General features: G+C 60.5%; 1 protein-coding gene across 4 annotated transcripts in view; it reads right to left on the bottom strand.

Moving 5' to 3' along the window:
* Positions 1-8,882: 8,882 nt before the first annotated feature.
* The window catches only part of NAP1L4 (nucleosome assembly protein 1 like 4), a 28,522-nt gene continuing 24,106 nt past the window's right edge, over positions 8,883-13,298 (bottom strand). For 3 of the 4 annotated variants that reach the window (XM_031942543.1, XM_031942544.1, XM_031942546.1), the window contains one exon: positions 8,883-9,860. In XM_031942543.1, coding sequence (XP_031798403.1) covers positions 9,822-9,860 — 39 coding nt within the window. In that variant the 3' untranslated portion in view covers positions 8,883-9,821. Of the gene's footprint in view, positions 9,861-12,767; positions 12,865-13,298 lie in introns of those variants that run through there. The other variant, XM_031942545.1, reaches the window with a different exon arrangement.

A 13,298-nucleotide genomic window follows, 5' to 3' on the forward strand; every position in this document is an offset into this window, starting at 1 on the left:
AGGGCCACGTCCAAGAAGGTGCCATTCACAGACCCTGACCGGCCAAGGTTTGAGGGGCCCTGGAGAGGGCCCCCTGGGGCCACAGACCCCACTGCAGAGGGGCCAAGGACTGGGAGGCCGGGACCATGGAGGCCGGGACCATGGAGGGCCGGACCCGGGGAGGCCGGGACTGCGGAGGCTGGGACTGCAGGAGGCCGTCACTGCAGGAAGCCCGGGACTACTGGAGGCCAGGACTGCGGGAGGTTGGGACTGTGGGAGGTCGGGATCATGGAGGCTGGACTGGGAGGTTGGGACCATGGGGGCCAGGGACTGGAGGTTGGGACTGCGGGAGGTTGGGACTGCGGGAGGCCGGGACTGCGGGAGGTTGGGACTGCGGGAGGCCAGGACCCGGGAGGCCGGACCTTGGGTTGGGACCGCGGGAGTTGGGATCGGGAGGCCGGACTTGGAGGCCACCGTGGGAAGGTTGGGACTGCGGAGGCTGGGACTGCGGGAGGGCCACCGCAGGGCCCCTCACTGGAGGCCAGAACGGGGAGGCCGGGACTGCGGCACCCCCCGGGAGGGCCGGGGTCCCGGGTCCCCCCCCCACCGCTGAAGGACTGGTGCCGGGGACGGGAGACGCTCATGGAGGTCGGGGCCCCTCAGACCTGGGCTCGAGCTCTCGCTGGTGTCTCCCTGGGCCGAACCCAGGGCCCCTCCCCCAAGTCCCCCCGGGAGAGAGCTCTCGGCACCGCCTCCTCCGGCGGCCCTGGGGACCCGCACCCGCTGCCCCCTAATTACCCCCAAACAAGCAGTTTGAAGGAGGCGGCGGAGGGAAGCCCGGTTCTCACCCATTCCCCGCCTCCTATAAAAGGTTTTCTGTAATTTTTCCTGTGGGGGGGAGGATTTTTTTGGCCCAGACTTTTTGGGGGGGGGGGGAGGGGGGGTTTTTGGGGCCAAGGGAGGGGAGTTGGGGCCTGGGCGTGTTCCCGCCTTTTGGGGGAATTAATTTTTCAAGCCTTCCCTTTAGAGGGAGGATGGAGGGGGCCCCACGTTTGGGGCCTGCCCCTTCCCCCTCCCCCAGCCTTCCCTACAGCTGGGCTCAGGCCTCCATGAGGGCAGTTCCCTTGTCGGGGCCCTAGGGGGCGGTCTCAGGAAGGTGCGGGGCCTCGGCCTCTGCCCTCGGTACCGAGGGAGACCCTCCCGGCCTAACGCGCGCGGCCCCGCGGCCCGGCCAGGCTGGAGAGAAAGTGGCGCGGAGCGGGCGCCGGCCCCAACCCCATCCTGGACCCTCGGGGCTGAGCTTCGGCCTCGCAGGCCCGCCCCCTCCTCCCGGGGCCGTTTTCCATCAGAGGCCCCTCCCTTAGCTTCCCCGGGCCCAAGACCATCTGTAAATGAGGGGATCCTGCCAATTTGGGCTCGGGATTTTTTTTTACCCCCCGCCTTTTTTTTGTTTTGTGCCTTGGCCTAGTGCCTTGGAATAGTAGGTGCCAAATCAATGTGCACTGCTGGGAATTTGACAAACGCAGTGATGGGCCCAGGCCCCTTGGTCGGGCCTGGGCGACCTCTAGCTCCCCGGCACGCGCGGCGGGCCCGCCTGTCCCCTCGCTGCCCGCGGACCTGCCCCGGTTCCCGGTTCCCCGCCCGGAAGGGAGGCCGTGGGGGGCGTGGCCAGAGGAGGCCGAGGCCGGGCTCCAGGGTGCCTATTCTTGGCAGAGGGAGGGCGGGCAAGGGGGGTTGCCGGGACGGGGCGAAAAGTGGCTGAGCCTGGAGCCCGGGGGCGGGGTTTAAGGAGGCGCTTGGAAAGGGGAGCGGGGCTAATGGGGCTGGGTCTGTGGGGCCCAAGCCTAGGGGCCAGGGGAGGGGGGGATTGGGAGGGCGGAGGGTTTTTTTCCTTACGGGGTGAGGGGGCAGAGTTTTTTCTGGAAATTTGGTTTTCTGTAAATGAGGGGGTGGGAGGGCCTGGGAAGGATTAAAGGTTTCTTGGTTTTTGGTTTGTAAAAGGGTTTGAGAATTTTTGCCTTGGGTTTGCTAGGCGTTTCCTTTCCTGGGATTTTTTAAGGGGTTAGGTTTTGCCTGTTTAGACTTTGGTTTAATTGAAAATTTGTGCAATTGGATTGGAGATTGCGGCTTTGGGGTTTGGGGTTATTTTGCTTTTGTTTTTTTGGGAGTGCTGGGAGGGTTTTGGTTTGTTGTTTTCTTGGTGTTTTTGGATTTTGGGTATTGGGAGGTTTTAGGGGGGGGGGGGTTTGGGGGTTTTAGTTATTTTTTGGGGGTTTTGGTTTGGGTGTTGGTTGGGTTTTTTACAAAGGGGTTTTAAGTTAATGGGTTACGGGGTTGTTTAGGGGTAATTAGGTTGAGTTAGGTTAAGAGAATTTTGGGAAATTGTAAGAGTTCGGAAGTTGAGGGAAATTGAGAGGGGGTGGAAAGGGTTGGTTGGGGAGATGAGTTGAGATGGATTTTAATTTTTTATTTATTTCTTGTTTTTTTTTTCTTTTCTTCAAGATTTGAGTGTTCTACCCTTGGGCTACTAGGGAGTCTAGGGAGGGGGTTTTGGGGATTGCAGTAGTTTAAATTTAACTAATTTGTGTTGGGAGAGTTTTGGGGTTGGGAGACACAAGACTAGAGGTAAGCCCTTTTTTGGTTTTTGTTGGGGTGACTAAAGGGCAGTGTGTGGGAGATGAGGGTGGGGACGGGGTGTTTGGGCTTGGGGGGGGAGGGGGGGGGTTTGGGGGAGGGGGGGGGTTTGTTTGGGGGGGGAGGGGAGGGGGTTGGGGTTTGGGGGGGAGGGAGGGGGGGGGTTTGGGGAAGGGGAGGCCCGGGGTTTGGGGGAGCGGGAGGGAGGGGGGGTGTTTGGGGGAAGGGGGTTTGGGGGACAGGGGGGGGGGGGGTTTGGGGAGGGGAGGGGGGGCCGGGGTTTGGGGGGGGGAGGGGGCCTTGGGCCTTGGGGGAGGGGAGGGGGGGGCTTGGGGACGGGGGAGGGGCTCGGGCCTGGGGGAGCGGGAGGGGGGGGGCCCGGGCCTGGGGGACGGGGGGGGGGGGCAGGGTGGGAGGGCGGCGGCTGGCCGGGAGCAGAGAGGGAAGCCCTCCGTGCTGCGCTCCCAGCCTGGGTGGCCCAGGGGTGGAGGCCGGAGACCAAAGTCCCCTTCCCACAGGAAGCGTGGGAGGCGGCCCGGTCCCGCCCGCTTCCCCGTTAGGGGCGGGTTTGTAGCCCGGGCCCGGAAGGTCCACGGACAAGGGGCCTCTGGTGCTGGCCCAGGGAGGGCCCCTTCCCCCCCTCCCCGTTTGGGTCCCAGCGTCCCTTCCTGCAGCCGCCCCCCTGGGCTGCCAGGCCCGGGGAAGGGAGGGGCAGGGACCGGGTCGCCGTGGGGAGCCTCCCCCAACTGTGTGCCTCAGTGACCTCCGCCCGGCTCCCTCCTGGAGCAAAGGCCAAAGGGCAGGGGGGGGCAGAGGGCACAGGCAGCCCCCCGGGCCCTCCCGGTCAGTCTTAGCAGGAAGGACCCGAGGCCGGGCGGGCACAGCCCCCGGGACCGCCGGGCCGGACTCACAACCGGCCTCGAATCCGAATCAATCCCCTGGAGCCGGCACCTGCTCCAGGCAAGGTCCCCGAGGGAAGGGACCATTATGGCTTCATTTTTCAGTTGAGGAAACTGAGGCAGGCCGGGGGTTGGGGGGAGGGACGGCCAGGAAGGTCCCCAGTTGGATTAGAACTCTGGTCTCCCTGCCTGGGGCTCCAGCGCCGCAAGCCCGTGGCGCCCCCTGGCGGCCCAAGGGCGAAAACAGCCCCAGTGACTTATGCTTCCGGAGCGCTGGGCCAGGGTCACCCGCCCACGGGCCGCTTCTCGTTTATCCCTTTGTGAAGGGGCCAGAAGTCCGGCTGAGGGGGTGGGGCCCAGGCGGGAGTGCTCCCCACAACGTCCCCATCCTCCCCATGGGCCGGGAGCCCCCGGGGGGCAGAAGCCGGCCCTGCAGCACTTTCCCCAGCGCCTGTGGGACCCGAAGGTTTCACTATCGGCTCTCCCAAGCCCCGCAGGCCGGGCCCCATGACCCTAAGCCCCCCCGCTTCTGCCCGGATTGTCCGGCCCTGGGGGCCGCTCGGCCCGCTCTCCACCCACTTCTGACCGTTTCTCCCCGGTCCCTAGGCTGTTGGCTGCCCTAACTGCCCCCAACTGCCAGCGGCCCCCAGGGTTCCGTGCGGCTCTGGGCCCCGGTGAGGAGCCGACCCGCCTCCCCGCGGCCGCCCGGCCCGGCTGGGGCCCCTGGGGAGTCCCTGTCCCCAGGGAACCCCACGGGTAAAGGGGGGGCGGCCCCGGCCCGGGGCCCTTGGCCCCCCCTGGGCGCCCCCGGCCTCGGGCCTGCAGACCCCTGGAGCAGGGAGCCCGAGGGGCCCGGCCACGGGCGCCCTCTCTGTGCCCCGACTTGGCCGGCGGCTCCTGCTGGGAGCCGGGGGTTTGCAGCCGCTTCTGTAGCCTCGTCGCCCGCCTGGGGGGGCCATGAGCTCCCCAGCCCGGGCCCTGTTTAAGCCCCGGGCCGGCAGAGCCCGGCTGGAGAGGCGGATTCCGGGGTCTGGGCCCGGAAGGCAGCCCCTGGGGGTTTGGAGGCCGGGCCCGGGGCGGGGGGCCGATCGGGGAGCAGAGGCTGGAAAGCCCAGAGCCAGACTCCGCGGCCCGGGCGCTTCCGGCTCCCTCCGAGCCCCCAATCCCCCAGCCTCTTAGCTGGAGAAGATGAGGAGGATCGTGGGGGCTCCGCTGCCCAAGCGCTCCGAGGGCCACACCCCGGGAAATCGTCTCTCCCCATCTTACAGAAGGGAAAACGGAGGCCGCCCCGGAGCAGCCGCCGCTCCCGCGGCCCCCAGGTTTTGTGCTCCAACATCCCTGCCGCTCCTCTTCCTCACTTCCTCTCGGGGCCCCCGGGAAGGGATGCGAAGGTAAGCCCCCAGACAGCTGGTGGGGGCGGGCTTGGAGTGGGGGGGCTCAAAGCCGGAGGGGCTTGGAGGCCCGGGAGCCCCCAGGCCCAGGTGGGAGAGGCAACAATGGCCACGCTTTTAGGGGGCGCTGCCCTACCCCCGGGTCGGCCCCAACACATGGTGGGGGGTGTTTGAAGCCAAGGGGTCCCCCCGAGCCGGCGGGAGGCAGTGCAACGTCCCTGATGGCCCGTCCACTCGGCAACCCCGCAGGCGCAGACTCCCCGCACGGCCCAGCTGGAGGCAGCTCCCAGGTCCCCGAGCTTCCAAAGTGGAGCAGCAGAGAGGCCCCGGAGGGGAACAGGCAGAGCGGCGGCCCTGGGCAGCCCTAGGGGCCGGATGCCAGGCTCAGGACACCCCTTCTTCACTCCGTGGGGAACCTCCTGCCTCAGTTTACCGATTTGCAAAGTGAAGAAGCTGGACTCCCAACCTGCAAAGACAACAACGACCCTCCCCATTGCAGAGCTGCAAGGCTCCTCCCCATGGCCACGCCCCTTGCGGGAAGCCCCTGGGCCCAGAGCAGCTGGTCAGGGTGGACCCTCGGGCCCCCGCCCCCCACTCCCTGGAACGTGGGCTTTTCTGGGGATCTTCCCAAAGGCAGGTTCTGTCACTCGGAGCCACGTCAGGCCTGCGGGTGCCCAGGAGCCAGGGTGGGGGGTGGGCCAGGGCACCTCTGGGGGGGGCACCCTGGGGCCACAGGGGCCTTTGCCCGGCCTCGCCTCCACCCGGTCTCCTGCAGCCGCCAGCGGGCCCCGCATCCTCGGCCGAGTCCCCACCAGATGGGGAGGCTGGGGAGGCCCCCTCCCCGCTCTGGGCCTCAGTGTTCCCCATCTATAAAATGAGACACCAGCCTGAGTGGGCTTTTCCTCACTGACATTCTGCATTCCTGCATCTGTGGTTTCCCGGGTCAGTGACAAGGACCGCCTGAATTGGCTCGGCACTCGATGCTCCCCGAGGGCGAGCCCTCCCGGGCCCCACTGTCGGGCTCCCTCATTCGTTCACTCATTCACCCATTCAACAAACCCTCTGCCTACAAAGACTTGGCGTGTGGAAAGACGGGCTCGCGTCAGAGACCTCGATGAGAGCGACAGGCACAAGATGCCCTCTCCCCATGTGTCCTCCCGCCCCTGCCTCAACGCCCATCAAGCCCCTGGAGTACAAGCTCGCCGTCCCGGTGCCGCCCCCGGGCCCCAGCATGCCTTGGATCGCGCGCCCGCTCAGACACTGGGCATCTCGCCATGTGGGAGGCGGGGCCCTCTGCCTAAGATGGGGCCCAGCTCAGAGCAGGGGCCACAAGGCCCCACAAGGAGGGGGGGGGGTCACCCGGTGCACAGAGCCACACCGGGAAAGCCGTGAACGGCCGGCAGACCGGGCCAGGGCGACCCCTCGCCGCCCTCGATATTCTAAATGGACACGTGGCTTGGAAAGGACCAAAGTAGGACAAAGACCCCACAGCTCTGGGGGGGAGACGGGACTGACCACTCCCCGGTGGCCCGACGGTCCCAAGGGACCAACAGTTCTCCCCGCGGCGGCCACACAACAGATGCTCCAGATCGCCAAGAGATGTCACTTCGGCCAGAAGCTTTACCTCATCCTCTGCAAATGGGAAAAAGGACAAAAATGGCTCGAAGGGAGGGGGAGGGGGGCGATGAGCCGTACTGGTGCGTCATTGGCGAAGCTGAGAAACGGCCGCTCTGAAAAGTAACCTGGAAGTCTGCAAATAAAGTGACGGAAATGTCCGGGCTCGGAACCAGACTCTCCATCGCGGGCTCAGGCCCGTGAGGAAAATGGTCTCCGTCCTCAGAGCGGGGAATGGCCACAAAAACGGGGCCATTGAACGGTGCCGCGCCCAGAATGCGGGCGATGCGCCCGTTCCAAAGCAAGGTCGAAATGGGTCCCTGGTTGGGGCATAAAGGAGTTGGGAGCGAGGGATAATTTGCCTCTGGGGTCTTTGGAGGAGTCGGCCCAGAGAAGCAGAGAATATTGTGAACGGCAAAAGGGACAACTTTGGTTACATTAAATGCAAGGTCAGACCAAAGGGAAGCGCAAACCTGGGAAAGGTCGAGGGCCAAGTGTGGGATAAAGGTGTCATTTCTAAATGTCGGCCTCGGTACACAAACGTACAGGGTCAGAGGAGGAGTAACTTTCAGAGGATGAGATGAAGGCTATAGTCACATGAGGAAATGCTCTATTGCTGAGATGCAAGTTAAAGCTGGGAGATACCATCTGGCACCCCTCAGACTAAATGACAGGAAAAGATTGGGATAAACGGGGGAGGGGAGGGGGGAAAAGCGGGCCACTGATGCATAGTTGGTGGAATGACCCCACCGGTCTGGAGAGCCGCGTGGAGCTCCGCTCAAAAGGGTATGTATGTGTATCCCCCTTGCCCCGGCAGTGCCATTACTGCGTCCATGTCCCACGGACGTAGAGGGAAAGGGACCCCCTGCTGCAGCGACGTATGGAGCTCCCTTCGTGGTGAAGAATTAGAAAATGAATTACAAAACGAGTAGATGATCACCAATGAATGGCCGGACAGGTTGTGGTACACGTGGGCGATCCCAACACTGGATGGAAAACACCATCTGTGTCCCGAGAGAGAACTATGGGGACCGAATGTAAACCAACTCTTGGTTCCCTCTTCTCTCCCCTGGTTTTCCTTTTCTCATTTTCCCCAACATATCAGAAAGCACTGTGGGTGATGGACACAGGGAAGGGGGAAGGGAGTAGAGCCAAGGAAAATGCGCCCCCCTCCTTCCCCCCGAGTGTCCGGGTAGGGCCCAATTGCAGAGGGGCCGTGGGGGAGGGGCGAGGCACAGGATGCTCCCTGGCCCAGGGTGGGGACTTAGTTGTTATCAATGATGTCCGGCTTGGTCCTTTCTGGAATACGATTAGTCAGTGGGAAGGGTCTCTGGGAAGACAGAGGGACACATGGAGGCAGCGATGCAGCTACAACATAAAAATACATCTCTGCCAATTGAGCGGTTCCTTGTCACTGGTTCATGTGTCCAGGGTGGTCCCTCGGTGCAGGGCCGACGCTGTTGCCCCCAGGGCAGAGCCGTGAGGGACCTCACTGAATCTGCTCTGAGAGGGGGAAGGCTTGGAGGACTGGGACTGGGGCTCACCGTCTGGCAGTGGCCTGTGAAATGGGGATAAAGGTAGGGCCGCGTGCTGTCACAAAATGCTCCAGCTGCTCAGGGTTGTCCACTGAACGCCAGGCCCCGGGACACTCCAGGGGCAACGGGTCTCTGCCCCGAACAACTCCACGTGGACAAAATACAGGCCTTGGAATCAGGAAGATCTAAGTTCAAATTCTGTCTGCCTCAACTTCACCTGCCCAGAGAGGGCAGCGGCGTGCTGTCTGCCTCAGACAGGAATGGGGGTGGTCCTGACCCCGGGACAGTGCCTTATGGGGGACACGAACGGAGAGCAGGAGCCCTACCACGGCCCCTCTGCAGGGCTCTGGGCCTGGCGATACATGGGAGGAGGTGCACATTCACACTGGTTACCAGAGGACTGAAAGAAGGGGAGGAGGCAGCCCCCTGGCCCCGCCCCTCATCACCCCCACCTTCAAGACTTCTGTTTTCTGCCACCAGGCCCAGCCCCCAGGCTCATGCCATGAAGTCTCCTGGGCAGACCCAGATTCAAGGCCAGCCCCCCATTCAGACACCTCCTTCTTTCTCCCCCCCACCCCCCTTGCTGCTTCCCTATTTTTTTTTGGTCCTCACCCGTCCCGGCTCCCGTGCCCAAGGAGTCCGGACACCGAGCCGAGGCCATCGCCAGGCTCCCCAAAGGCTTCATTCACCCGGGCAGATTCCCACAGGGAAGCTGCTGACTAAGAGGGTGCCCAACGGGAGCGTCTCTGGACGGGCAGTGCCATCTCCCCAAGCACTAGCGCACGGGGCAGCAGCCCCAGCCAAGCCCCAAGAAGCAGAGGCGAGCCGGGTTCCTGTTTCACAACTTTAATAGAATATCCTAACTATTCTGTACAAATTGAAAACACGGCGTATTGTTAAGTTACAAATGTGTATCGTTTAAGGTAAGGCTGGAGCACTCTCTACGCGCCTGGTCACAGTGTTGATAAAGCTGCTAGTCGATGGTGGCTGGAGATAGGCGTCAGGGACCGAATCACTACAAAGGGGCCTCCAAAATCCTACCCGCCGAGCCTCCGGAGCCCCGAGGAGGAGAGGCTGGGGAGCTCCGTGGGAACCTCCCCGGGCCTCAGCAGCTCGGGGGCCTCGGGCTCCGCTCCGGGAGGGACTTGCCAGCCCCTCTTCTCCGGACCGGGTCCGCCGGACCTCCCGTCACACAAACATGGTTTCAGAAATGTGCGCGAGCCCGACTTCAGAGTACATACGAACACAAGGAAATAAATAGGAAAATGTCCTGCCCGAGCCCCCGGCCCACTCCCACCCCCCACCCCCCGGCCAACGTGGCTTTACTCTACTTGGCAGCTCTGAGATGATTGGGATAAAGAGGCCGTTAAAGCAGGTGAGGGCAGGGGAGTGTGTGTGTGAGTGCGCCGAGTGCGCGCGTGCATGCGTGTGTGTGCATGGGTCCTACCTCCTCCGACTTAACCAAGTCACCACTGCGCCCCGGCCCCTGGGCGCCCGCCAGCTCACGGGCGGCCCGGCGGGCAGAGAGGGCGCTTGACTGAAACCTTCTATTCGCGAAACGCATCAAAGTTACCACTGTACAAATTAGGCAAAAAGAAAAAAAGTGTAAGTGAAAACCACGCACTTGAAAACAAGTTAACCGTAAGCGTTGTTAGTGAGACCGAGGCTGTGCCGCGGTGAGTGAAGGGCCCCGGCCGTGGGCCGGGCTCCCGAGGCGTCCCTTCGTCCGAGGCGGCCCAGCCTCTCCCGGGGGCGTGCGTCCGCACGCGTCACTGCTGCTTGCACTCCGCAGGCTGGCCGCATTCTCTCTGCCAAGAGAAAGAGACACCCTGAGCCCTCGGCCTGGCGGCGGCCCCCCAGCACCCAGCCAGCCACGCTCCCCCGAGCCTGGGTGCCCCCAGAAGCGCCAACAGCCGTGTCTGTGCTTCCGGGGACGGGGCCAAGAGTCAGTGCGCTCCCTCGCCTCCACGGAGGAGGCCGAGACCAGCAGAAGGCCCAGAGGCCTTCTGAACGTGCCATCAGACAAGTCAGAACTGGTCCCGGCCCACACTGAAAAACAAGCCCACTCACAAAACTGGCTGAGGGAATGGTCTGGGGACTTCTTGGAGAGGTCAAGCTCCCCAGACAGGAAGGACTGGGAGAGCCCCCGCCTCTCTCCTCTAGTCCAATCCTGCCCTTCCAGGGCTAGGACAAGGAGGCTCCCCTTTCCTGGGAGGAAAGCTAGAGAAAATCCGGGTGCATCTCAGCCCAGAACGAGGTCAGGGTTTACCTGAGCCTAGAGGTTGGGCCACAAGGGGGCAGCAAGGAGGTTCTTTTTTTTTTTTTTTAGAAAAGGGAGATTTCTCTGCAAGGGTGAGGCAATGGCTTGAGGGGTACAGGCTGGGGCTGCGGAAGGGGCTCCGCAGCAGCCTTTCCTCTGGATCTCCACAGAAGGTCTGCCCTGACTTGGGGGCACCTCGCCCAAAATTCTCGGAAGCAGTAGCTGTCCAAGGCAAGCTCGGTGGTCAGAGACTCCCAGGCCCAATGGCCTCTGGGGACCAACTGCATTCTCCTGTCCATCTGACACAGGCCATTTAGTTGTAGGTTGCTGGAGGGGAAAAAGGGAATCCGAAGCAGCCTCTTCTCAGGGCTCCACAGGAGTCCGGGAGAAGCAAAGCTTCAGAGAGCTGGTCGGCCCAGCAGGTGCTGCAGCAATTGGAGGAAGAGCAACCCTGGAGAAGCTCCGTCAGAGCTACTTCCTCCGTGGCTCGGGCCCTGCCAGCTCCCGGGGAGTCAGATGAACCGATCACTCACGTTCTGACTGAAAAGAACTGAACATGGTCCCCCAACAATGCCAAGAGACTTGTGATGGAAATCGCCACCCACAGGCAGAACCATGGAGTCTGGAAAAAAATTTATTTTTTTTTCTTTTCTCATGGATCTTCCCTTTTGTTCTGATTTTTTTTGTTTGTTTCTGCTGAGGCAGTTGGGGCTAAGTGACTTGCCCAGGGTCACACAGCTAGGAAGTGTTAAGTGCCCAAGACCATATTTGAACTCAGGTCCTCCTGACTTCTGGTGCTCTACCCACTGCGCCACCTAGCTGCCTGATTGTTTTTACAACCATGACTAATGTGCAAATATGGTTAACATGACTGTACATGTAATAAGCTATACTGGAACTGCTGGACATCTTGGGGAGGGAGAAAAATTTGGGAGGCCAGAATTCACTTCTGAAAGTGAATGGCAAAAATTCTCTTTATAGGGAAGGAGAAAAGATAAGATTCTATTAAACATGAGAAAAAAGAAAAAGACTTAAACACGCCTGCCTTTGGCACGACGCACCAGGCTCAGAACTGGCCGAAGGCCGCAGGCCAGGGCAGCCCGCTGACCCTCAACTTCGTGGGTTGCAAACAAGGCCCGTCCGCTCCTTTGTGGGCCGACTGTGAAAAGCCTCTCAGGTCGGCTCGGTTACGGCCCAAACCTGTTCGCCGAGGGAGGGAGGAGCTTTCAATAGCCAGCGGTTACACGCCGAGGCGCCATTAAGAAAACGGGCTGTGTGGCCTCCACCACTGCAGTGCTGCCGTGAGCATTATGTACCCCAAGCACTGGCAGTTTGAAGAGTAATCATCTCTAAGGCTGAGGGGCACAAATCCGCTGTGCCCCCTATTCTGCCCTGACGGGACCATCATCCCATTTCTGGTCTCAGTGAGGAAGGCTTGCAAAGCGAGGCCTGTGCCAGACGGGCCGTCCTAGGCCAGAAGATGGGGCCGCTCGGGCCAATTTCGCTGCTCTGCACCAAGCTGGCCCAAGTAAGGGGCACTGCAAGCAAGCAGGGGGCAGACCAGTCTTCCCAGCAAAGGGAGGGGGAAGAGGGAACACGGAAGGAATCCCACAAAGGGACTTTGGCAAAAGCAACCTTTTCTCCTGCAGTCCCTATCTGGGTCTACAAAATGAGTTTCAAATAATCAGTTGGCTACAGTAAGAAGGATGTTTTAAAACAAACTTGGAAAAAAAAAAATTAACCCCCCCCCAAAAAAAAACAGTAAAAATAAAATTTAAAAAAGCCTTTTGGTTTTCCATAGAAGTTTATAAACAATCTAAAACGAGATCCATAATGCCTTCAATAATAAACCAAATCATTTTTCTGTTGTAAAATACAGGGGTTTAATAGTCCAAAGTCCTAAACTCTTCAAAAACCTGATGTAGTTCTAGTTCTATATTGCTTATAAAAAGTGGATTTTGTTAAATAACAACAGACTCTGTGTCAGATAAGATTCAAGTAGGTGGATTTTTCTTTGTCTGTGTAGCCCTCTGCTGATAATCCTAACTTCTGGAGGTTCCTCAGGAACCCAGAACCAGGGTGGATTTTCTAAGCTGTTCCCAGGATCTCTGTGCTGATCCTCCTCCTCCTCTTTCCCTCCAGACCCATCCCTGGGCTTCAGGCTCGTATAGTCGAGCTGTTTCATCCCCTCTATTACCTTACTCCAAGCTTAGCAAACTACATCTAGCATGGAGGCTCCTGAACACAGCTGAGCTCAGTGCCCTTGAAGAAACACCCTATGTGTCACCTATGTGGGAGGGGGTCACCGGGTGGGACTGTTTAACTCAGCAAGAGTCCCTTTGACAGCACAAGATTCTTCAGAAACTTCACACTAGAACACCCGACAAGGCCTAACTACACCAGTTGCCTTCTTGGAGAGGTTTCAACATTAAATGAAAAATAAAACATTACGGGATCAATACAAAGAGTGTATTATTTCTTTGCCTAAGTTGTTGCACATTTTTCTGGTCTGACTGCTCTAGACGTATTTTCTAGATGTCCTTCTTGACGCACTTGAGAACAAAATGAAAATTAGAAAAACAAAACAAAACAGCTGCCCCCCTCTCCTCGTCTGCCACGCCTCTCCTTTTCCCCATCTCTGGAGGGTGCCCGGGGAAGCCGCCACCCCCGCCCAGGTGATCCTGTGCCTGAGGGTCCCAGATGAAAATTATGGATGGCACCTTCCTAGCTCGAGTGCCTTGACTGGAAGAAAAGCTGGCCTTCAAGAGGCAGGAGCCCGAGTGAATCCAGCTCGGGACGATGCAGCGGCATCGGGCCCAGCGCCACATTACGAGAGGTTTGCTCTACAACAAACTCCTCAGGAAGCTAGCTCTGAGTGGCCTCTTTTCTATTGCCTGCGGGAGCTTCGCACTCCCTTTAACCAACAAGGCACAACCCCACATTTATCGGCTACAGATCGCCAACTTTCAAGTTAGGGATGAACGGA

This window comes from Sarcophilus harrisii, chromosome 6 (assembly GCF_902635505.1).
Source record: "Sarcophilus harrisii chromosome 6, mSarHar1.11, whole genome shotgun sequence".
Classification (NCBI taxonomy): Eukaryota; Metazoa; Chordata; class Mammalia; order Dasyuromorphia; family Dasyuridae; genus Sarcophilus; species Sarcophilus harrisii.